At 48.1% G+C, this 25534-nt stretch overlaps 1 protein-coding gene and 1 long non-coding RNA gene across 6 annotated transcripts in view; both read left to right on the forward strand.

Annotated features, from left to right (window-relative positions):
* The window catches only part of LOC135282790 (uncharacterized), a 98475-nt gene that overhangs the window by 45044 nt on the left and 27897 nt on the right, over positions 1 to 25534 (forward strand). Inside the window, exon 4 of one of the 5 annotated variants that reach the window (XR_010348837.1) lies at positions 5888 to 6986. The exons of the other annotated variants lie outside the window; for them this stretch is intronic. This is a non-coding gene — a long non-coding RNA (uncharacterized LOC135282790). Of the gene's footprint in view, positions 1 to 5887; positions 6987 to 25534 lie in introns of those variants that run through there. 5 annotated transcript variants of the gene reach the window in all.
* On the forward strand, positions 7159 to 10010 carry FZD10 (frizzled class receptor 10). Its single transcript, XM_064392659.1, has one exon. The coding sequence runs from the start codon at positions 7170 to 7172 to the stop codon at positions 8916 to 8918; it is 1749 nt and encodes a 582-aa protein (XP_064248729.1). The 5' UTR covers positions 7159 to 7169; the 3' UTR covers positions 8919 to 10010.

A 25534-nucleotide genomic window follows, 5' to 3' on the forward strand; every position in this document is an offset into this window, starting at 1 on the left:
CTGTGCCTCTCGCATGCAACGTACACAGAGCATCTCTTTCTTGTGATCTGGAAATAATAAATAGCATTCCAAACTATGGCATTTCAATTTCTCACTCTTCATGCTTCCTTCAGAGAACGTGTGATTGCCATCACACTCTTCAAATTCAAATGCCAGATGGAGAATGTGCAAGGGCAACTTACAGCAGTGATTAAACCCATTTCAGGAATTCCTGCTACCTGAGAATGTGACAAGGATCAGCAGGTCAGGCCGGAAGCCCTTCCAGCAGGATATCCTGTCTCTGCCAGTGCCCTCTAGCAGAGGGGCAGAACATAAAGCTGTGGTGGGATTGGCACTTCCTCAATATATCCTAGTAAATAATGGGGAACAACAATTCCTGTGGGGAATATCATGTACATATGGGAATCTTTCCACTGTTAATTTTGGTTCAGATGTGAACTGTGTCAAGGATTCTTAAAGGTTAAAATTGACACCATTATTAATCCATCAAAATTACCTCAGGACAGCAGTATAAGTTAGAGTGAGTGAGAAGACATGAAGGTTCACATAGACTGGTCTGGCATTTTAGTTTGTGTTCCAAATCATCTTAAACCCATTGCTTGGGCCTGATGATTTTAGAGGCCTTTGCCAACCTTAACAATCCATGGTTCCAGGGTTCTGGCAGATGCAGGGTCACCCCTGTGTCAGCTTTCCTGCATGGCACTTTGGAGTTACTGATACAACTAAAATTGCTCTCTTCTTCGTGGGACAAGCCCACAGCCATTACCAAGTGAGGCACTGTAGAAGTGCAAACAGTCTTCTGAAGTGACAAGGACCACAGCAACACCAGCAAAGTAGTGAATGGGTGGGGAAGGACAAAGGGCACTGACACATCTACTGCATCCCAAGTCATGCTGCTGAACAGCTGATGAATCACAACAGGAGCTCCTCGCCAGGTTTGAGCTACAGACCCTTCTCTGGACAGGCTCCAGCCCCTCAAAGCCTGTCCTGTCCTGAGGAGCCCCAAACTGAGCCCAGGCTGGAGGTGTGGCACAGGACAGTCCCTGCCCTGGTGTGCTCTGAGGTGTGGCACAGGACAGTCCCTGCCCTGGTGTGCTCTGAGGTGTGGCACAGGACAGTCCCTGCCCTGGTGTGCTCTGAGGTGTGGCACAGGACAGTCCCTGCCCTGGTGTGCTCTGAGGTGTGGCACAGGACAGTCCCTGCCCTGGTGTGCTCTGAGGTGTGGCACAGGACAGTCCCTGCCCTGGTGTGCTCTGAGGTGTGGTACAGGACAGTCCCTGCCCTGGTGTGCTCTGAGGTGTGGCACAGAGGGACATCCCTGCCCTGGTGTGCTCTGAGGTGTGGCACAGGACAGTCCCTGCCCTGGTGTGCTCTGAACCACGCTGCCCTCGGCCTCCTTGGGCTCCCACAGCCATGAGGAGGAGAGACTCTCCTGCAGCAGAGTGCTTCATTTCCTCCTGCATCAGAGACAGGAATGGCAGAGAGCATTAGGGCTCTGCCTCTGCCCCTCCAGGCGGTACCCAGGTACCAATCCTGCTGTCCCTCTGCCCCTCCAGGCGGTACCCAGGTACCAATCCTGCTGTCCCTCTGCCCCTCCAGGTGGTACCCAGGTACCAATCCTGCTGTCCCTCTGCCCCTCCAGGCGGTACCCAGGTACCGTGGGTTACGGGCAGTAGTGCCCAGGAGTGGCACTAAGGCAGAGCCCTGAGCCCCCAGGGCAGCTGCCCGGCCTGGCTGCCCCTGCAGATCTCTGGCTGCCCCTGCAGATCTCTGGCTGCTTCAGTCTCTGCTTGTGAGCAGGTGCAGGCTCAGACCCGCATGGCAGAGGGCTTCAAAGGCTGGTTTTACCTTGGGAAGGAGGAGTGGAGAAGTTATGGATGGAAATAAGGGGGAAATGACAACAAGAGAACTAATTAATCCTTGCTACCATCTACAGTTTTCACTGTTTATGCCTTTACAAGCCCAGATTTGGCTGCAAGATAGGCAAACAGTGCAGGCAGAAAGACTGGTGAATGAAGGTTATCAAATGGTGTTTGTAAGAAAAGAAAATCTGTGTGCATTTTCTTTTTCTACTGATCCTGTTCTTGTTTAAAGTGTCTGTACAACTTTCTGCTGTGACCTGTGCTTTAAAGTTATATTATTCCTGTAATATCAGAGTATAAGTGAAAAGGATATTCTCCTGTCTTTATGTAATTTTAGCATTACCAGGTTTATTTCTGACCAGGAATTTCCTTTTTTTTTTCTGCTTTGGCTTTAGTTTTGTTCATTGTTTTTGTTCCTAAGAGCAGAAAAATACTGTATCTTTAAATTAAGAGTAGCTGAATAATGAATCTTGGGCAGTGAAAAGGCTAATGTGCTGTGGAAGAGAAGGAGTTTAATCTAATTTAGTTGGAGGGTGTCTGTCTGTGGTGTTGTTTTCTGGACTGTGGGAATAGAGGAGGGAAGCTGCCCCAGTGAATGGTCCCTCCTGAGCCAGAAGCAGTGGGGAGTCCCTTAGATGCCACTGATCCGAAGCCAGGCCATGAAAAGGGGATTAAAGAAATGTTCTGATTTGCAATTCACACTAATGCACCCCGTCGAACCTTTGGTAATATTTCAAACCACATTTCAAGGGAAGTGCCCTTAAAATAGCCAGCTAAATTGTATTAGAGCAATACTATACAGCCCACTCACCCATTTATGATTTGTTTTTGTTTTTAATTCTTTTAACTCGTGGTGGTGGTGGCTTTCTAAGGCAATTAAAACTTTTGTGCATTGTGCGGATTCGCACTTGCATGGGAATATTCCTCAGTGTGCCTGTCCTGCTAGGCAGACATGTTTACTTAAATTTTGGAGGAAAACTGCTACAAAGATTCTGTGCCTAGTGAAAAATAAACCCATTTGGTTTAGAAAATAAACATTTCTCTGCATGCCATGTAATTTTATTAATATCTAGTGGAAATTCAGTAAGAAATGCAGGCTTCTAACATTGCTAGAATAGCTATCAGCTTTCTTTTCGTGTGTGTGATCCTTTTCTTTCACAGTTGTTACGGCTAACATTTTTTAAAATATGTATGTTTTAATGCCTGTGTTTTCAATATATAAATAGAACTCATTGCTGGAATAAAACATGTGAGTTAAAAAGTGAATGAATGTGTAAAAATACAGATGAGAATAGCATTGTTGACTGGCATTAACATTAAACTGCTCTCTCTTTTTTTTGTGTAATAAATGGTGGCCAGAAATACTAAACTTGAAAATCAGTTATAGCTACAGACTTCTTAAACATGGGATTGTCAATATCAGTTCCTGTTGTGTCATGACACACCATTGTTCCTCGTAAGTAATTCAGACTATTTTACTAAAAATCTTTAATGTCCTAATTAACTCTTCAGCTCCCCAAGCTGCTCATTTCATTTCTCTTTACTGCTGAAGTGTCAGAACATTTTCTCTCAAATGGATTATTTGGGTCTTCTTTAATCCCATTTCAGAAAACCTTGCCTGGCTCTGTAATTTCCAGTGTCTCTAACATGGATTGAATGGATGCAACTTTGATTTTCACCATCAGCCATATCAAAGTGTTTTATTCCACTGCCACTGTAATAGATTATGCAGCATGAAACTTTGCCATCGCAGGGACGAGGGCTGGTGGGGCTTTTTCCTGGCTCGTTTATGCTTTGCTTTACCTACAAAATATTTAGTTATGGTTTGAATTATCTCATGCCTTATTAAGTATTCAAGTTTTTAAATCTTTTCCTTACGGGACAGAAGAAGAGCTGGACTTTAAAATAGAGATTATTCCTCTGCACATTTTTGGGAGGTGGGGGGATGGATAGCTAGAGGGAGAAATGCATCCTTCCTGTGAGCTGGCACATTATTTGAAATCATGTTTAATTATAAAGTTTCATTAAAAATCTTTTGCTTAAAATTTTAGAAGCCTAATAAGATTTCCATTAATTTAAACATATCACTATTCCCACAACGGCCCAAATGCTTTCTTTTTCCTCTTTCATCCATGGTTAAATATGTAAATAAAATGTCTAAAGTCATTCTTCAAAGAAGACAAAAGAAAAAAGAGCTGAGGGAAAAGACAGCCATAAAATTCCTCCCAATTCTCCATAACATTTGCCAGAGGGGGGCCAACTCCTAGCCAGGGCCTAGCAGCAGGGGTGCCTGGCTGCTCCATAGAATCACACATCTCAAATCCCACACACAGGAGAAAAAATAAAATAAAATATCTTTTCAGCTGGAGCCTTCAAAAGGTTCTTTTCATTTATTAGTTACAGAGGTATCTTCCAGTTGCTGATTTCTCAGCGCTCTCATTTCTCTATAATAATGTTCTGTTTGTTACTCTCACTGACTCAGGCTCCTTGAGTGGGTGATACGAATAGATAGTCCTTAAAAATATAGAAAGTAAAAGAAATGATCTAAAGCAGGATGCACTGGCTAGAGTAATGGCTAGAAAAACAAGGCTGATTTAAATTGGCACATGAAAGATCAATTAAGAGAGACACAACTACAAAGGTTGGAGGTTCCCCCCCTTCTTTTTTCTCACTTTCATTTGTGTTTCCTTTCTGCCTCTTAGGAGAAAAAGGTTGCTATCAGTGTTACAGAAGAAAAAGGCCATGTTTTATATCATGTATTTTTTCTAGATTACTTTAATGTCAGTGCTGATAGAATATGCTCCACAAAAATACTTGTTGGGAAAAAAAAAAAAAAAAGAAAAGAAAGAAAGAAAAACAAGCTCCCAAACAATCCAGCTGGATAAAACAAACATTGAATATGTGTCTGTTATGCATTATTTAAATTCTACTTTTTTATTATTATTTAAATTCTACTTTTTAAAGCAGAATTTACTTGTCCCTTGAAAAAGCTTTCCCCACACTTCCCTGCTACCCCCAGCTGAGCTCTCTAGAAGGGGAATCAGGATGAATACAAATACTAAGAAAACAGGCTTAGATTAATGAAGAATGGAAATGCCCCAGCACACCCTCTCTCTCACACACACAGACACACTAAAATAAATAAAGCTCTTTTTCTGCCCATAACACCGCCTGCTTTTGAAACGCTCCCTGAGGAATCTGACAGTGTCCGAGGAAAGGTCGGTCCCTGAGACCAGGACTTTGTAGATCTAATCTCCTCGGTGCCCTGAAAAGCCACAAAAAGGACCTCGCTTTTCAAGGCTCATTTTTATGATGGCTTTTACTCCTTGGCAAGGGCTGGCCACATCTTCGGGGCTTTCAGAGACAAACATTAGCCCTGGTTTGTTGTCCCTGCTTGGATCCATTTCACCCTTATCACAAGTGAGGAAGCCAACGGTTTCCTTTCTAGAGCTGCTGGGTATTAACTCTGACCCTGCGGGATTTGGAGTTTCCAGGAGAATCCGTGTTCTTTTCGATAAGAAACAGGCACTAATGGAGAGGAGCCCGGTTTGTGTGGGTGAGCATGAATGAAATGAAAGAGAGATTTTCCTTCTTCATTAATATGTTCACTAAAACCGAGCTCAAAGCGGGTGGGGGGGGGCGGGGGAGGGGGCTGAGCAGAGCTAATCTTTGACTTCTGCTCACTGCGCTCCTCTCCGTCTGTAAAACTGCGAGCTGTAGTTTGGCTGGGGCTTTAACTTCCTCCTTCTCTAGCTCGGAGAGACCAATAAGCAAAATAAATATCAAAGCTTAACTTTAAAAGTAAACACAACTCACTTTAGAGCGATTCCCGTCTCCAAAAATCTGTATCTTTCCTACAGTGGATGAAGTAACTTCCCCAAGGGTATGTCTCCTGTCCTCTTAGCATTTCTTATTTAAGGAAGGGGAAAAAAAAAAAAGCAAGCTACTTTTCGAGTGATGCCATACTGTGATTAAAACCATAATCAGGTACTTTTCCAGCAATCCTGCCTGTCCTGTTCATTTAGGAATTCGAGACAAAGCACGACATTTGAAAAAAGCTGAGACTCCAGGCTGAAAGCAACCATATTTTATGACCCTGGCAGCGAAGAGTTTATAGCACTCGCCATAAAATGCATCCTCCTCCCCACATCCTCCCTGCTAAAGCTGTGCCCCCCCTCCAATAAAGGCAGCCAAGGAGGCACCACCTTCTACCCTCTTGTTAGGAGACACGAAGTCTGAAGGCTCCGCTGTCCCTGGCTTCCTACCTGGGCGAGGGAGGGCAGGCTGACGCCTTCTACAGAAAAGATCTTGTTAAACTTTCAACAGAGGGCAACGGGAGGGAAAGCAGAAAGGAAGGAAAGAGAGAAGGAGAGAGAAACAAATGGGGCTTTTTCTAATCTGTGCCGATCAAGGAGAACCTGTAGGGGTCCTTAAGGAGGTTTCAAGGCGTTCCGAGTGATTGGAAAGTAATCACCGTGTCAGCTTCACCTTTCTCATGCAAAGTGGATGTCGTATGCGAGGCGGATCCTGCACAGGTTTTTTTTCTTCTTCTTGGGTTTAGCTTTTTTTTTTTTTTTTACTTTATTTTATCCTGGGATTCAGCCGCCCCCAAGCCCCAGCTGCCGCGGCCCCAGGAGCCGGCGCGGCGGGGGGAGCGGAGCCGGCACAGACAGACGCACACTCAGCGCTGCTCGGCACAGCGAGCCGAGCCGACCTATTGCAAACCCAGACCAGAGGGCGGCGAGGAGGGGGGGATTTTTCAGGCCCCCCTCTTCAATGGCTTAGATATTTCCTCCCCCTCCTCCTCCTTTATTCCGCGCTCGGATAAACCAATCTCCACCTCTCGGCAAGAAAGTGAGGAGCCGCGACCCGCTGGAGCAGCGGAGAGTCCCCGGAGGGAGCGGCGGCAGCGAGAGGCGCCCGGGACATGTGCGAGGGGCCGCGGTGACCGCCCGGCCGTGCCCGCAGCAGCTCCGCGGGCACCGCTGGGCCGGGCGGCGGCGGCGAGGAGCGCGGCGCGGGCGGGCGGGCAGGCGCGCCGCCAAAGTGGAAGCCCGGCGAGCAGAAAGTTGCCGCGCTGCCCGCAGTGAGTCGGGCGGCTGTGCGGAGCGGGGCCGCGCTCCCTTCGGCCGGCCGCCGGCCGGGCGCTCCCCGCGGGCCCGCGGCGGCCCGGGCAATGCTGCCGCTCCGCCGCGCCCGCCCCGCGGCCCCGCCGCGCTCGGCGCCGCCGCTGCGGCGGGCAGGGCCCGGCCGGCCGCTGCGCTGAGCCCCGCGGGCCCGCGGCCCGGCCGCCCGGCAGCCGCCGCCATGGGGCCCGCGGCCGGCAGCACCGCGCTGCTGCTCTGCTGGCTCAGCGGCTGCTGCGCGGCCATCAGCTCCATGGACATCGACCGGCCCGGCGACGGGCGCTGCCAGCCCATAGAGATCCCCATGTGCAAGGATATCGGCTACAACATGACGAGGATGCCCAACCTGATGGGGCACGAAAACCAAAGGGAAGCTGCCATTCAGCTGCACGAGTTTGCCCCCTTGGTGGAGTACGGGTGCCACAGCCATCTGAAATTTTTCCTGTGCTCCCTCTACGCCCCGATGTGCACGGAGCAGGTTTCCACCCCGATCCCAGCCTGCCGGGTGATGTGCGAGCAGGCGAGGCTGAAGTGCTCGCCGATCATGGAGCAGTTCAATTTTAAGTGGCCGGACTCCTTGGACTGCAGCAAACTGCCCAAAAAGAACGACCCCAATTACCTGTGCATGGAAGCCCCCAACAACGGGTCGGATGAGCCACCCAGGGGCTCCAGCATGCTGCCACCCATGTTTCGTCCCCAGCGGCCCAGCAGCGGCCACGACCTGCAGCAGCACAAGGACAGCCTGAGCAGAACGTCCTGTGAAAATCCCGGCAAGTTCCACCATGTGGAGAAGAGCGCTTCCTGCGCGCCGCTCTGCACGCCAGGGGTTGATGTTTACTGGAGCAGGGATGACAAACAGTTTGCTGTCGTTTGGATTGCCATCTGGTCCATCCTGTGCTTCTTCTCCAGCGCTTTCACTGTGCTCACGTTTCTCATAGATCCTCAGCGCTTCAAGTACCCCGAGAGGCCCATTATCTTCCTGTCCATGTGCTACTGCGTCTACTCGGTGGGGTACATCATCCGCCTCTTCTCAGGTGCTGAAAGCATTGCCTGTGACAGGGACAGCGGCCAGCTCTATGTCATCCAGGAGGGGCTGGAGAGCACCGGCTGCACCATCGTGTTCCTGGTTCTCTATTACTTTGGTATGGCCAGCTCCTTGTGGTGGGTGATCCTGACTTTGACTTGGTTTCTGGCGGCTGGGAAGAAGTGGGGGCACGAGGCGATCGAGGCCAACAGCAGCTACTTCCACCTGGCAGCGTGGGCCATCCCGGCCGTGAAGACCATCATGATCCTGGTCATGAGGAGGGTGGCTGGAGACGAGCTCACGGGGCTGTGCTATGTTGGCAGCATGGATGTGAACGCCTTGACGGGGTTTGTGCTCATTCCTTTGGCTTGCTATCTAATCATTGGCACTTCTTTTATTCTTTCTGGGTTTGTGGCCCTTTTTCATATCAGGAGGGTGATGAAAACAGGTGGAGAGAACACCGACAAGCTGGAGAAACTTATGGTCAGGATTGGTGTCTTCTCAGTCTTGTATACAGTGCCTGCAACTTGTGTGATAGCTTGCTATTTTTATGAGAGACTGAACATGGATTATTGGAAAATTGTGGCAACTCAACAGAAATGCAAGATGAACAATCAGACTAAAAATCTAGACTGCATGATGAATAACTCTATCCCAGCAGTAGAAATTTTTATGGTCAAAATTTTTATGTTATTAGTTGTGGGCATTACTAGTGGCATGTGGATCTGGACTTCCAAGACTCTTCAATCCTGGCAAAACGTTTGTAGTCGGAGATTAAAGAAGAGAAGTAGGAGAAAACCTGCAAGTGTTATTACGAGTAGTGGAATCTACAAAAAACCTCAACATCCACAGAAAACTCACCTTGCAAAATATGAATCAACATTACAACCGCCCACTTGTGTGTGACCGGTTTAGAAAAGACTGTATCTCTATCTCACCTTACAGACTTACAAATGTCCACAGTACCAGTCAGAAATTACAAAATGAATGGTGCTTTTTTTGTCAGAACATTTTAATATCTCAAGGCACAAAAATGTCTCATGCTGAATTCAGGAGCTGGTGAAAAACTGAAGGTAAACGTACTCGTGGAAAGGTTTTATGTGAAAGAAATATTGTGAATTAAAACAGTCTGTTGTTACTAATTTGTAGTTAAGGATCACATCCATCTCTCAGATTAAAAAAAAAACCAACAAAACAAAAAACATAAAAACAAAGCCAAATACAACAGCCAACACTTATTTAACTTCTTCATGTAGCTGGGCTGGATTTTCTTCAGCTCTCTGAGTAACAAGGTATAGCCAGGTTTCAGGGGGCAGTGGTTTGATTTTCGAAGTGCCCAAGTGAGCATTGTCTCTCCAGGGACAGGAGGGGGCCCGTCCTGAGCGAGGATGCTCTCTGGGAAAACAACCTCCGTGCTAACTTAAAAACCCTTCACAACTCCTCTCAGCCCTCTGGGCTTGGAGTGCCTAAAAATAGGCTCAATCTATAATGCTCACCAATATTCTTTCACCAAAAGAGAAACTTCCTGCACCAGACACAAACTTTGTGAATAAGAATAATGTGCAATACATTTTTTTTTCTTACCATGACATGAAAAGAGAAACAAGTATTTTGCTGTACATAAAGACAACAAAAGAAATCTCTTAACAAAAGAACTAAGAGGTCTAGTCCTCAGAAACCCTTTAGTGTTACATTTTGTGGCTTTTTAATGGAAATCAAGCCAATGTTATACACGTTTGGACTGATTTGTGCAAAAAAAAAGGGGGGGATCAATTCAAAGAGACCCAAAGGGCTTATTGACTCTTTCTATTGTTAAACAAATTCTCACTATGAATAGATCAAGAAGCACTAGATTCTGCAAAGGGAAGCTTTGTATAGAGTGATGCTCTTTACTGTGCTGGGGGTGCACAGTTCTGTGCTGTATATATTTGTAATATACAATTATTTTTCATGCTCCGCTATTTTATTAAAAATAAAATATGTTCTTTAGTTTGATAATTTTGTGTGTTCTAAACTTTCTCTGATGTGCTTTGCAGTTAATAAACTTGTTTCCTGGATCACTTGATAAAGCACACTTTGAATATAATAATTGTTGCTATACTTGCCTGCGAGTATAAATAGAGAGAACAGCAATTTACTCGAAAGCAATTGCAAGGTGAAATGAAATAAATGGATTTTGAAGGTGCATATTTCTGTGAGCCTCTGCAACTGAGAAGCTGAACGGGCTTTAGTGATGTAAAAGGCTGCAGCGGTGCAGGGCAGGACCGTGTTTACAAAGCGCGGAGATTACAGCGGCGATCCTCGCTAACAGCCCTTCCGAATTTGCCTGGGCTGCGTTCAGCGTGTTAAAGATCGCTGCCTCGCTTCTCGCAGCTGGAACGCAATTCCGTCTCTACCCCTCGGGGGATTTCCCTCCTTGCTAACACCGCTGGAAGTGTCTCCGTTTGGAAAGACTCAGGGGACACCGGGAAGCACAAATGCAGGGTTTGAATGCTGCTTCAGGGAAGTTTCCCCGTGGAGCTCAAGTTGTGAATACATTTTCCAGAAGTTTTTAGTGGAGTACGTTTCTGTGTGAACCTGAAACTTTGCAGGTGACGGCCAGGCTGGGTGGTCAGCAGGTGAGGCAGGGATGGAACCTCCCTTTCTCACCAGGCTGCTCCAGAAAAGCCTTTGCCAGGGATCTCACCGCCGAAAGAGCAGGTCTGAGTGGGACAGTGGGGATCCTTGTGACAGTCATGTTGTGCCTGGGAATTTTCCAACAAAAGGTTCTCTAGTAGTGGTCTGGTTTTTCAACTTATCTGTGCAGTGTGACAGATAAATTCTTGCCTTTTTGTACTCTTTTGAAGTGTTCCCAGCAGTGATGAGGAACTGGAGTGGCAGAAATGATCTTGCAGGTATTATCAATAATCTTCATGTCTAAAGTGCACATGGATAAAGCAGTTTTGATACAAAATTCATCTTTTGAGGAAGAGAAAAGATCCCTTTTCTCTTTTGTGCCAGTGTGCCACTGTTTGACACAGGGCTTTGAGATGCCCTGGAAGTTAATCCTGTCAGAGGACACCGTGCTGCAGCCAAAGTAGGACATTGCACTAAACAAATCCACTTGTGAATTAATGCCTGTGCATCTGTGTAGGCTCCAGCTAAACCAATGGCACGAGATCCTGAGAAACACAGAGTTTAAAAATCACCTGTGTATTGCAGATGGTGCAGGAGCCCTCAGGTGTGTGACACCTCAGGAAATTCATACCTGACAGGAGGGCCAGAGCTGGCTTCACCAGGACGGGTTTGCTCAGGGGATGGTGCCAGGCTTGGCTCCAGCCTGCATCAGTCACTGCAAGAGACTCCTCACTCTTCTGTGGGCTACAGAATATTATTTGCTTGATTGTTGATGATGAATTCTTACAGCCTGCTGTCAGGATTCTGGAAGATAAACACGTGAAGGTGGATGTTCAGCAGTGCTGAGCTCCTGCTGCCATTCTGGGTTATTCCGTTGTCAGCTCAGGCCCTTCACTGTCTCCAGGGCAGAACTGCACCTTTGCCTATGAAAAGGGCAGATGATGCTTGGCTGGAGGCAGCATGTTACAAATGGATTGCTAAACTGTAAACCAACTATTCAGATTTTAGTTATGCTTGCAGGAATTCAGGAATGATTTGGGGAGGTCACTGGTAAGCCAATGAGATTCCTCAAGTACATCATGATGCTGATTCTTTACCTCAGGACTGGTACACTGTGAATGCAGCAGGATGCAAAGATTGGTTTGGAGGACATCTTAAGAATTAATTAATTCAGAAATTGTACTTCTTGCTGTCTCATAGCTCCTAACAGTCTTAACAGTTTAATACTGAGTTGCTACTTAAGGCGTTGGAAGCTTATTACTGTTAAAGGAAGGTGATACACTTATTTTCAAAACAATTAACTTAATACAGTTATTAATAATTAACACAGATTTGTATTCTTGTCTTAGAAGGCTGCATATTAGTTAAATGATAATAATACTAAAAGTCATTAAGGCAACATCTCAAAAATATTAAACTTCTTTATTTTTCACAGTAATTTTATATTTTAGTGAAATCATGTTTGAATTTTTATTTGTTGAATTTTATAGGATTTTTCTTTACTGCCAAGGCCCAATAGGTAGTTGCTTATCTCAGACTTTTAGGAAAAGTGTCTGTATGTGGTAATTTTAACAATCCAGTCACTCCATGGGAAATTTGTTGAGGAAGAAATGTCCAGTGGCATTTATCAGATAAAAGTTATAAAAGAAATGCATTCTGTTGGTGTGTACAGACACCAAATCAAGAACCAGATGTTTGCCACAGGCTTGTGAGCAGGTAAAAGAAAGGCAGAAAGTTCCTTTTTCTGGCAAAGGTAGCTTGGTAGAACAGTGTGATTTACTGGGAGAGATTAATGAGGTAAGAGTATGAGATCAGCAGGGGGAAAAGGGATTCAGGGCAAAACCCCACAAAATTCTAATTACCATGGTAAACCTCTTGTTTCTCTGTGAAATGCTGATGCTTCTCATAAACAGAAAAATAATGAAGCTCAGCAGTTGCAGGGTTGGGAGCTGACACGTTGGGACACTCCGAGCACCACGGCTGAGAGGACGGAGGGGCTCGGCCAGGAATGCTCAGATCCCTGATCAGCTTTTGCCCAAGCAGCATTTCACGTGCCTGTTATTACGCAGCCATTATTCACATCTGGCTGTCACCCCGTGGCTGCAGAGCAGGAGCAGCCGTGTCTGACACACGCCCTGCTCCCCCAGCCTGACGCCCTGGCTGCAGGGAGATGGCTCTGCAATGATGGGATGTTCCTGCTCAGGTGGGCTTCTGATGGCAGGTGGTCTCCAGCGACAGATGGCCTCAAAGGACGAGCTCCAGTGCCTTTGAGTTGAAAACATTTACGCATTTCTTTAAAAAAATTTGAAATATTATCCTCGTGTAATGTTTTTAAGTATTTCAGACAGAGTAGCCAAGTTATTAACAGTGACAGATGATAAATCAGGGTATCCTTTAAAAGGTGGGTGACGGTGATTATGTGGTCTTGGAGCTTGCTTTGATCAGAAGTGACAGCCCTGTAAGGTCTGTGCCACTCAATCCCCCCTGAAGGGAGATCAGCACCTGTTTGCACTTTGAGGCTCCTCTACCTCCCACTGCCTTCCAGCACTATTTCATCTTTTCTAACACACTCGATGTTGATTAGCTTTAAGCAAAGTCATTATTCATTTACAAAACACTCCTTGATGGAGCTGGCTCTGAGCTGTGTTTCAGTGGCAGTGTTTGTGTGTAACAGTTAAGGGGTATCAGCATCACCATTACAGAAGCTTTATTTTCTGGGAGCCACAAGTTACAATCAGTCTGAGTGCCAATATTAACCTGGTTTCCGTGGGTTTTTGGTCCAGACAATGGTACGTGTTGCCCTTGGATCTGTTCAGCTCCAGCCTGCTGTATCGTCCCGTGTTTATCCAGCATCAGCTCCGTGAAACAAACAGGTCCTGCTCTGGCAGATCCGATTTCAGCTCAGTCAATACTGCTCCAAGCAGCTTTAGGTTTGCTGGGGAAGTGGAATGGACATTTCCAGAAACAGCACAGCAGGGCTTTGCTTCACCGAGGGCGGCACAGGACCCCAGAGTGAGTGCCCGTGGTTATCGCAGCAGGATTTGGGACCGGGCAGATGTGAGCTCCAGGCAATCCCAGCGCCCTGAGAGCAGATGTGGCTCCGGGGCCAGCTCTGCCTTTCCTGTGCTAGCAAAGTTAAAGCTTTGGGGAGCTCGACATCAAAGGCAGGACGGGGCGACCCTTCTGTGTGTTTGTAGGCATTGTTTAAAGAGGAATTCCTTCAGTTTGTTGTCACTAGTTTTTTCCTTCCATTCTTCAAGATCTCCTCATAGATCTGCTCCACTGAAGTCAATGGGTGTCCAGCTAAATTCGGTGTATGCTTTGAATCAGACTTCCTATCTCAGGGAAAGCATGAGCTACAGGAAAAGTCATTATTTTGATTTTTTTTTTCCCCACATCAGAGCATCTTTTGAAAATCCTGATGTGACATAAATTCATTATATTGGAAGAAGTATCAGTGAAAGAAACAATTTCAGTTATATTTTCAAAATGTGCTGCTGTGTTGGAATGGACAAAGCCCAGTATGTTGCAAAAGCACCTGTCATTTCAAAATGAAATTCAGAAATACTGGATGTTGTTAATGTTGGAATGAATGTTAATTTTTGTATTTTGTTTTAGCACATTCTGGCTTTTTGAGAGCACACAGTCCTTGCAAAACGCTCAGTATCAGTACATCCGCATTTCCTGCAGGCGAGGCAGCTCCCCAGCGGTCCTTCAGCCCGCTCCCACCTTTGCTGCTGCCGCTGCCGGTCCGGGCTCAGAGCTGCAGCACCCCCGGAGCTAACGAGGAGCTGCAGTCTGCAGCGGAGCCCACGCTGTGCCCCTCGTTCCCTCCTTCCCTCGCTGATCAGCACCTCTGCTCCCCTTCCCCTCTCCTCCAGGCTGAGCAGGCTTTCATCATCTGCATGTGCCTGGCTCCCCTTCCCCTCCTCTCGAGTGATGCTCCTCCAGTCTCTAATCTGCCCACACACAGCTCTACTGGCCAGGACCTGCCACTGCTTTGAGCTTTTTTTGTTCCACACAAACGAAAAGAGATTTCAAAACTTGTGTTTTATCTTTCTTTTTTGGATAAAGACTGTGGTAAGAAGCAGAGATTCAAAGTTCTGGGCTACCAAAGGTGCTGATGAACACAGGAGACTGTCAAGAAGAGACTGCCAGTTCTGAGCAGGTGCCTTAAACTTGAAAATACTCTTTTGTGGAACACGGGCATTGTTTGCTTCTGCCTTGTATATTTGTTATTTTATAGTTCCTTTGTCTGAGACTAATGTCTGTGTGAAATAAAAACCAGAAAGGGACAAAGAAAACACACAAGCAGGACTTTACAAGCACACATCACCACGGACAGCACAGGCTGCTGCTGCTCAGCATTTGGGAGCTGCCTGACCCAGCAGAGGCTGCTGTGCTGCAGGGAGCACTTGTGTGCTTTGTTTGGGTCGGTGCTGAGATAGGAACATCCAGAGTGCACCAAATTTTATGGTTCTTCTCACACTCTGTAATAGCTCTACAAGGACCTCCTTTGCATATCTAACAAGGAGAACTGTGGGAAAGAGACTTCTGAATCCTGAGTGCTGTAGGGTTGTCTTTGACAGCGAGTTTCACAAGAAAGTAAACACTGACTGTGTCTGTGTGGAGTGAGGTGAAACTTTGCAATCTGTCAGCTCCTCCAGAAAAGACAGGAGAAGGAAAACAGCGCAGGTAGTGAACAGGCTAAAGATCCTGAGAACAGAGCCACAGGAGAGGAGGAAGGAGAAAATGCCGCAAGGGAGTTGCCATTGTGTGAGTCCTAAGGCTAGAGATGCACAAACCCAACTGATTATGTTTGCACATTAATCTAATCTGGTGCCCAGGTCTTTGGTTTCCACTGCACTGCTCTGAGCCCTGCTCTCCTCACAGACACAGAAAGGCATTCAGGGTTTTGATTCCATGCTTCCCTGCTTATCCCGGGTAACTGCATCCATTTTTGGAGTGGAATCTGGTTACCTGGCTCTATGCACAGTATCTTGCACAATTAGAAGAGTATCACAGTGTGAAGTTACCAATGTATGGTTTTTGAAACAAATCCCAGTGCAGTGCCAAGAGAAGGTTTGAAGAATAATCAAATTCAGAATTCCAGCCATTACTGGTTTTGTTAATTAACCTATCTGGGGCAACAGGTTCTTCTGCATATTTCTTTGACAATTCCACCCTTAGAGCCCACAGAGTCTGGACTGTGAAGGGGTGTATTGCACAGCTCTTTGAGCAGTTTTGAAAACTCCTCAAAGCCCTTCATTTGCAGGATAAGATAAAGCCAAATTTAAGGCAGAAGAAGGCACGTCCTTTACTCCTTTTTTTAACTTCCAAATTCTGTTTCACACGGATTGACTCCCAGAAGCAGTGGAGGGTTTAAATACCAGTGGCAGTGACAGTTTTTGGGTTTGTCTGTGTTTGGGAGCAGTGGGGAGTGATCCTTGAGGCAGGAGCTGTCTTGGTTTGGCAGCCCCTGTCCCTGTCCCTGTCCATCCCTGTCCCTGTCCTGTCCCTGTCCATCCCTGTCCCTGTCCTGTCCCTGTCCCTGTCCCTGTCCCTGTGTCCCTGTCCCTGTCCTGTCCCTGTCCCTGTGTCCCTGTCCCTGTCCTGTCCCTGTCCATCCCTGTCCCTGTCCTGTCCCTGTCCCTGTCCCTGTCCCTGTCCCTGTCCCTGTCCCTGTCCCTGTCCCATCCCTGTCCCTGTCCTGTCCCTGTCCTGTCCCTGTCCTGTCCCTGTCCCTGTCCCTGTCCCTGTCCCTGTCCCTGTCCTGTCCCTGTCCTGTCCCCTGTCCATCCCTGTCCCTGTCCTATCCCTGTCCCTGTCCCATCCCTGTCCCTGTCCCTGTCCCTGTCCTGTCCCTGTCCCTGTCCCTGTCCCTGTCCCTGTCCCTGTCCTGTCCCTGTCCTGTCCCCTGTCCATCCCTGTCCTGTCCCATCCCTGTCCCTGTCCTGTCCCTGTCCCTGTCCCTGTCCCTGTCCCTGTCCCTGTCCCTGTCCCTGTGTCCCTGTCCTGTCCATCCCTGTCCCTGTCCCATCCCTGTCCCTATCCCATCCCAGTCCTGTAGCAGGCACAAGGCCTGCAAGGCCTTGGAGAACAGAAGCCTGAGCTAAGAAATACCAAGTCAGCATGACTAAGGGTTTAGAAGCCCCCCTCTTCCGCCTTCGGACCCTGTTATCTCTCTGTAGACTCATAGGCCACTTTTTCCCCTGACCCTTACTATTGGACAGTTTTCAATCCCCCTATAAGGTATAAAAACCCCTAGCTCTGCCCGGTTCGGCAGAGGAGAGCTGTCCCTGGAACCTTCGCGGGGACCCCAATAAAGAACCCTGCGGAACCCATACAGCGCTGCTCCTCTCTCTCTGCGTCTGCTGCGGCTATACCCAGGGTGACGGCCCCAGGCATGCTAAAAGAGCTGAAATCACTAAAGAGCTGAGCTGCAAATCACTATAGCTGCCTGGGCTGCCTGAACCCCCGCTGGGCGATCCTGGACCCTCGTTGAGCTATCCTGGACAACCGGCCTCCCCGCTGGGCTTCTGCCCCGGGGGGCCATAGCTGGCGCTCCGAACAGAGCGAACGCCCGAACAGCGGGGGGCCCCTGGGCCGACATCTGAACCGCCGTGATAGCCTGGCCGCGGAACTGAATGCCGGACCTGGCATTCCAGAGGAGCAGCATTTCCTCGTGAAATTGTCACTGCCTCCGCTCGCCAGAGATCCTGGAAGGAGAAGCTCTCCGTTTTAGAAGGACTCTCCTGGACAGGAGGTCAGCCGACCCGCACGCCGACACCTGGGCACGCGAGTGTTCGCGGAGGCTGATGAGCAGACGACCCCCAGCAGAACTTTGACCCACAACAGGCTGAAAAGTGTAAGTTTAACACAGCCTTTCTTGCGCGCAAAAATATTTTTCCTTGGGTCCTTTTTTTTTGGGTTTTTTTCTTTTTTTTTCTCTTTTTTCTGCTGGCGGGAACTGAAAAATGGGATCAAAGCTTAGTAAACGATCCCAGAACGAGAGAGATTTATATTCCCTAATCCTAGAAATCCTATCTTCTAACAACTTTTCTTTTTCTAAAGGTAACCTTTCAAAAACTAACCTGAAACGTTTTATAAAATGGATTCTCTGCCACTTCCCAGATACTAATACACAGACTATTACCTTAGACTCCTTTTGGGATACAATTGGGACCACGATATATAAGTTTCAAACTAACCAAGACTTTTCTGTAACTCGGTTTTTACCTATGTTCCATGCTATAACTAAAGCTGTAGAAAAAACTAACAAAAAGATTTTAGCCTCAGGGCTAACTTCTGTCGAACGAAACGAAAAGTTCTTATCTCACTTAACAGAAGCGCCTATTTCAAATGCTAATGGAGGAGATAACACCCCCTCCACCCTGGAATCCAGCACTCCGCTGGGTCCTAGGGTCCCGCCATCTGCGCCGCAACCACCCGACCCCAGGGCGCCCACGGCCCCTGCCCACCCCCTCTTCCCCCCCGCCTTCCCCTCGGGAGCCACATCCTGCGCGCCTCCTTGCTCTGTGTTATCTCCGAGAGCATCTGCGCTAGTTCCCGCCGGGACTGACCCAAACCCCACCCCTCCCCCTGCTCCCCCCGACCCTACTGAGGCCACCCCCACCCCCCTTGCCGTCCCTCCTGTCCCTGCCGCGTCCGCCCCCACTCCCTCCCCCGCCCTCGCCCCCCCCGCTACCATCGCGTCTTTCCCTGCCCCCGGCATCATCCCTGCTGCGGCACCGGATCAGCCCGCCTGGGTACCCGCGCCCCCCCCCACCACCGCGCCTTTGCCTGCCGCCGGAATCGTGCCCGCTCACGTATCCGCCCCTGACCCAAGCCACCCTGTACCCGCCGCACCCTCTTCCAGTCCCGCCGCCTCCTCCATCCCGCATACCCCCTGCCCCCATACCCTCGCTGCGCAACCCCATACCCACGCTCCGCAGCCCCCGGTCGGGACCCCCCAGACTTCCCTCAGTTCTGCCCCCCCTCCCCACGCCCCCCAGTCCTGTGCATGCTGTATCACGCATTGCACGGCCACCCCGCCATGTGCCACGTGTAGCCACGTCCTGCCATGTGCTGCCTTATACCCTGCCCAGCCACAGGCACCTCTGCCAAATGCAGCTCCAGCCAGCCATAAGAAACATAAGGCAAGGCCTGATAGCTCTCACTTCTCGTCATCTGATGACAGCAGTGACAGCGATTCTGATTTGGAAATAGAATATGTTGATCCTTGGGCAAAAATAAAAATGGAAGCCACACAGGCAGGGGACTGGCAATTAGCTCAGAGAATTACTGCCTTTCCAGTAGAATATAAGAAGGGAAAAAAAGGAGGTGCCACTAATAGAAAGACATGGGAACCTATTACAAATAAAGAACTTGTGCAATTAAGAAATACAGCCACAGAACATGGTAGAAGTTCACATATTTTTAGAAATTTCCTAGAAGCTACGTTCTCAGCACATGTTCTGGTACCCCACGATATTAAAAATATTGCCCAGTGCCTCCTTTCTCCCGCCGAGTACATGCTTTGGGAAAGGCATTGGAAAAAGCAATTAAAAACATTATCAGATAACTATGCTGCAGATGCTGATAAGCCAAATTTTACACTCGAACAGCTGGCTGGTGAAGGGGATTTGCAGAAACCCTCTGACCAAGCTGATACTTTACCTAAGGCAACATTACAAGACGTGGCTATAGCAGCAAAAACCTCTTTACTTCTCACCCCAGATGATTCCACCCCCACCCAATATTTTTCTACTATCAAACAAGGAATAGATGAAAGCTTTATCAAATTTGTGGATAGAATTAAGGATGCTCTGGAAAAACAAATAGAGAGCACAGAGGCAAGAAAAGAACTGTTGTGTAAACTTGCCATGAGTAATGCAAATGAAAAATGTAAAACAATTCTGAGAGCCTTACCCATGGACACAGAGCCTACCATAGAGCAAATGCTGGAAAGCTGCACACGCCACCTGTCCACTGAAGATACAGTGGCCCAAGCAGTTACTAAGGGTGTTGCAGAAGGAGTTTCTAGTGCATATGCAGTAATAGCTTCTAAAGATCAGGTCCGCTGCTACCACTGCGGAGATTTTGGACATTTTATAAAGGACTGTCCAGAGAGGTCACCTCCCAGGCACCCTCGCAATTTCCACCAAAGGCCCCAGAATCAGCAGTACTATCAGCCGCGTCCGGGAAACTTCCATCGGAGCGTGGTGGGGCCCCACGCAAGGACACCAAATCAAAGGCCATCCAGACCCAGTCACGCACCATCCCAGGAGATTCCAGACCACATGAGGAGGATCCAACACACGGAGCAATACCAAAGGGAACGCGCCGTCAGCTGGTAACTGCACTGTCCATTGACTTTAAAAATAACAATGTTTATCGTGTTCCCACAGGCAAACGTGGGCCAAAAGGAGGTCCTTCTAACATCCTAATTATAGGTGATTCTCTCCATAGCCCAAAGGAAATATTTGTTGTTCCAGAAGTACAAACAGTGCACCCGGGACAAGAAATCTTTGTCCAGGTGTACTGCACAGACTTACCATATTTTCTTCCAAAGGGTACCCCATTCGCACAGGCCTTTCTACTCCCTAAGAATCACAGGGAACAGCTTCCTCTCAACCCCACAGCAATGTGGATACAAGTTGTGGGACCGAGTAAGCCTGTCATCGAGTGCGGTCTTACCTGCAGAGGAGAGAAGTTCCACCTACCAGGGATGCTGGACACCGGTGCAGACGTGACCATCATCGCCCGCTCAGAATGGCCAGCACACTGGGAGCTACAACCTGTGGCAGGCATGATCACAGGGATCGGTGGAGCTACAGTTTCCATGCGGAGCAAGAACAACATCCTCGTCGAAGGGCCTGAAGGCAAGTTGGCTACCATCCGCCCATTTGTGGTAAGGGCCCCCATCACCTTGTATGGACGGGACATTTTATGTCAGTGGGGAGCCTCCCTACGTATTCCCAGTCCGGATTTCTAATTGGGGCCACTGAGGAGCGCGCACTGCCAGACACTCCTCGTCTCACCTGGAAATGCCATGACCCGATCTGGATCGAGCAGTGGCCCCTCTCTAAAGTCAAACTGCGCGCACTACATGCCCTTGTGGATGAACAGCTCGCCAAAGGCCACATCGTAGAGACCACCAGCCCTTGGAATTCTCCAGTCTTTGTACTACAAAAGCCTGGAACGGACAGGTGGAGGCTCCTCCACGATCTTCGCAAAATCAACGAGGTCATCGAGGACATGGGTCCCCTTCAGCCTGGCCTGCCCTCACCATCGATGCTGCCTAGAGACTGGACACTGGCTATCATTGATATTAAAGACTGTTTCTTCAGCATCCCGCTGCATCCCCAGGACGCTCCACGGTTTGCTTTCTCCGTTCCCTCTCTTAACAGAGAGGCTCCACTCAAAAGATATCATTGGCGTTTTCTTCCACAAGGACTAAAGTGCAGTCCAAGTATATGCCAGTGGTATGTTGCTCACATCCTGTCTCCTGTTCGGAACCTATTCCCAGGTGCGATCATCCATCACTATATGGACGATATCCTGGTCTGTGCACCAGAAAAAACGTACTTGGACAAAGCAGTTAAAAAGACTATTGAAACCATAGAAAAGGCAGGATTTGAGATCCGTGAGGACAAAATACAGTACACCAATCCATGGACTTACCTTGGACTCCAGATCCGGGAACGGACCATCGTACCCCAGCAGCTCACCATCCGAGACGACCCAAAAACCCTGAGAGACTTACACAGTCTGTGCGGATCCATCAACTGGGTACGTCCACTGCTAGGAATTACAACAGAGGACCTCGCTCCACTGTTCAGCCTTCTCCGGGGCAAGGAGAATCTGGACTCTCCATGCACTCTAACACCAGAGGCCCGAGATGCCATCACCAAGGTCCAAGAAGCCCTGTCTTCACGCAAAGCCCATCGCTTTGAGCCCAGCCTGCCTTTCCAGTTCGTCATTCTGGGAAAAGCACCTAGGTTCTATGGACTGATTTTTCAATGGGACACTCAACTTCGAGACCCTCTACTAATCCTGGAGTGGATCTTTACAAATAACCAACCCACAAAAACCATTACCACCTTCCAAGAAATAATGGCACATTTAATAAAAAAGGCTAGAACTCGCCTCCGTTCCCTTGCAGGGTGTGAGTTCACATGCATTTATTTGCCAATGACCACTGGGGATCTGGAACATTTGCTCCAGACCAATGAGAGTCTCCAGTATGCCTTAGATAGCTATACAGGCCAAATTTCAGTGCATATCCCAAAACATAAGCTTTTTAATCGTGATGTAACATTTCATCTGACTCCAAAATTAGTCCAAAGTAGGACACCTCTCAAAGCTCTAACCGTCTTTACAGATGGCTCAGGGTCATCCCACAAGTCGGTAATGACATGGAGGGACCCTAAGACCCAAAATTGGGAATCTGACATAAAAATAGTGGAGGGATCTCCACAGATTGCGGAGTTAGCAGCTGTTGTCAGAGCCTTTGAGAAATTCAAAGACGAACCTTTTAATCTGGTCACAGATTCAGCTTATGTTACTGGCATAGCTATGAGAGCAGAACATGCTCTTCTCAAAGAGGTTTCCAATCCAAAGTTATACCAATTGATTTCTACATTAACACGCTTAATTTCCCACAGAAAACAACCTTACTATATAATGCATGTGAGGTCACACACTGACCTCCCAGGTTTCATTGCAGAAGGGAACAGGAAAGCAGACACCTTAGCCATGGCAATAGAGACTGCTAATGTCCCTAACATCTTTGCCCAGGCAAAGTTGTCACACTCATTTTTTCATCAAAATGTGCCTGCCCTTATCAGAATGTTCAAGCTCTCAAAAGATCAGGCAAAAGCTATTGTTGCCACATGCCCGAACTGTCAAAACTACCAGATACCATCTGTGGGGACGGGAGTCAATCCCCGAGGTTTAAACAGCTGCCAGCTGTGGCAGACAGATGTAACCCACTTTGCACCTTTTGGAAGGTCAAAGTACGTGCATGTATCGGTTGATACATTCTCAGGAGCAGTATTTGCATCAACACATACAGGAGAAACTGCGCAGCACACCATAAAACATTTTCTCCTCGCATTTGCAACCCTGGGAGTACCAAAGGAGATCAAAACAGACAATGGACCTGCCTATACCTCTCGTAAGTTAAAAGAGTTCTTCAGTGAGTGGGGAATACAACACAAGACAGGTATACCTGCAAACCCCACAGGACAATCCATCGTGGAAAGGACACATCAGACTCTCAAAAGAGTCCTCAATCAGCAACAGAGAGGAACAAAAATCACTTCTCCAGTTGAAAGACTTTGCAAGGCTCTCTATGTCATCAACTTCCTGAACTGTACAACCTCAGAGCCTGATCCACCAATACTTCGCCACTTTGCAAATACCACCCAAGCAAAGCTCACAGAGAAACCACCTGTGCTGGTGAAGGACCCAGAAACACATAAAGTCTCTGGACCTTTCGAACTCATCACGTGGGGAAGAGGATACGCGTGTGTTCTGCTACCATCTGGTCCAAGATGGTACCCAGGGAAAAACATAAAACCATACCTAGGCACTGCAAATACCACTTCCACAAGCAGTGACAAGAATCCTCCTGAGTCAAACACAAGACCTCCTCAAAACCAGACCAGCTCGGCCTGGAGACGAAGACGTCGCCAAACATCCACAAGTGGAGGAGACGACTGTCCCATCACACAGCAGCAGACAAACCAGAAAGCTGAACAACATTCTGTGGCATCAAGCCCTAGACCAGGCACAGCCTGAAAACAAAACTGTTCTCTGAATTAGATGTTAATACCCTTTTTACCCTAAAAACCCTATTATCCCTTTTATCTACCCTTACCAAAAGCCTCTAAACTTTTACCCACTCCCCCACCCTTAGCACCATAGAAAAAAAACAAAACCAAAAAACAGTAAAAAACTAAAAATAAAGGGGGGAGGTGGAAGGAACAGAGGAAAGGAACAAGAAAGGAACCCTAACTCTCCCCTCCTACCATAAAAATAACAAGTTTTGCTTATATTCCCTATCAGAAGCCCCATTCCTGCCCAAAGATGAAAAATATCTCCGTTGGCGCTGTCCTCACTGCTGCCTGGATGTTCCTCACCGTGCCATGTGCCGTCGGTTGGATCGGCCCACAGCCGAGCCATAATGTCTGGGTAACCTTAGCAAGAACATTAAAACAGGATAACATGTGCTTATCCATGGGGAGCGTTGATAACCCACTTTCCACATGTCTAGTAGGAATCCCTTTTGTAGCCGATGATTGGCCAGCCTATAATTCAGAGCTTCTCCGCACCACAGGTAAGAGACCCCACCAGGTAGAAACTTGGGACCAGTGGACAAAAATACTGCCCAATGCTCTTGAGGAACCTCAAGAATTGGATTTGTTGGGGTCCTCTAAGGCCACCTTCTGTGTCAAATTTTACTTTAGACGTCCAAAGAATAATTTGCCTGAAATTGATCTGAACAAAAACACATACCGAAAAGACATATCACCAATTAACAAAGCCTACAACACTCACGATTGGTGTAATTACACTGCTCGTGTGATCTCTGTGTCCTCTCTCCATCCCAAAATTCTACCCAAGGGAACGTTTCTCATCTGTGGTGACAGAGTATGGGCTGGGATCCCCTCCCGACTCCAGGGAGGTCCCTGTACCCTAGGAAAGCTGTCTACCCTTACTCCAAATATCACCTTGTTGCACAATTGGAAAAAAGAGAGCGAGTTAAAACGCCACAAAAGGTCCTACACAGCATTTGATGAAAATTGCGATCCCAAATTATACGATTGGAACAAACCTAAAAAGATAGCGGTCTCTATATTCCTACCATGGGTAGCTGCAGCAAAGGCCCTGGGTGACATAAATCACCTTGGGTGCTGGCTCAGTAAGCAAGCTAACGCTACTTCTGCTGCCCTGAGCGATCTCTTAAAGGAAGAAGAAACCACAAGACACGCCTCACTCCAAAATCGAGCAGCGATTGACTTCCTGCTGCTTGCCCACGGACATGGCTGCGAGGACTTCGAAGGGATGTGCTGCTTCAATCTCTCTTCACGCTCGGAATCCATCCACGCCAACATCCAGAAACTGAAGGGACTTGTGAAGGACTTAAAAGTAGAACAGACCCCAGACTGGGTCAATGACCTCTTCGGTCAATGGGGATTAACGGGATGGGTTGCATCTTTGGTTAAGGGAATGTTGTGGATTTTTCTTGTAATTGTCATCGTGTTACTTATGTTCTCATGCCTTGTCCACTGTTTTAAAAGAACCATAGGGAACGCCTTTTTTCTAAATACAGAAAGTGGAGTTGTAGCAGGCACAAGGCCTGCAAGGCCTTGGAGAACAGAAGCCTGAGCTAAGAAATACCAAGTCAGCATGACTAAGGGTTTAGAAGCCCCCCTCTTCCGCCTTCGGACCCTGTTATCTCTCTGTAGACTCATAGGCCACTTTTTCCCCTGACCCTTACTATTGGACAGTTTTCAATCCCCCTATAAGGTATAAAAACCCCTAGCTCTGCCCGGTTCGGCAGAGGAGAGCTGTCCCTGGAACCTTCGCGGGGACCCCAATAAAGAACCCTGCGGAACCCATACAGCGCTGCTCCTCTCTCTCTGCGTCTGCTGCGGCTATACCCAGGGTGACGGCCCCAGGCATGCTAAAAGAGCTGAAATCACTAAAGAGCTGAGCTGCAAATCACTATAGCTGCCTGGGCTGCCTGAACCCCCGCTGGGCGATCCTGGACCCTCGTTGAGCTATCCTGGACAACCGGCCTCCCCGCTGGGCTTCTGCCCCGGGGGGCCATACAGTCCCATCCCTGTCCCTGTCCCATCCCTGTCCCTGTCCCATCCCTGTCCCTGTCCCTGTCC

The sequence above is a fragment of the Passer domesticus genome, chromosome 17 (genome assembly GCF_036417665.1).
Source record: "Passer domesticus isolate bPasDom1 chromosome 17, bPasDom1.hap1, whole genome shotgun sequence".
Classification (NCBI taxonomy): domain Eukaryota; kingdom Metazoa; phylum Chordata; class Aves; order Passeriformes; family Passeridae; genus Passer; species Passer domesticus.

What these genes read in the sequence shown, in the direction of transcription:
- FZD10 (XM_064392659.1), top strand. Translation starts at nt 7,170, where the DNA reads ATGGGGCCCGCGGCCGGCAGCACCGCGCTGCTGCTCTGCTGGCTCAGC.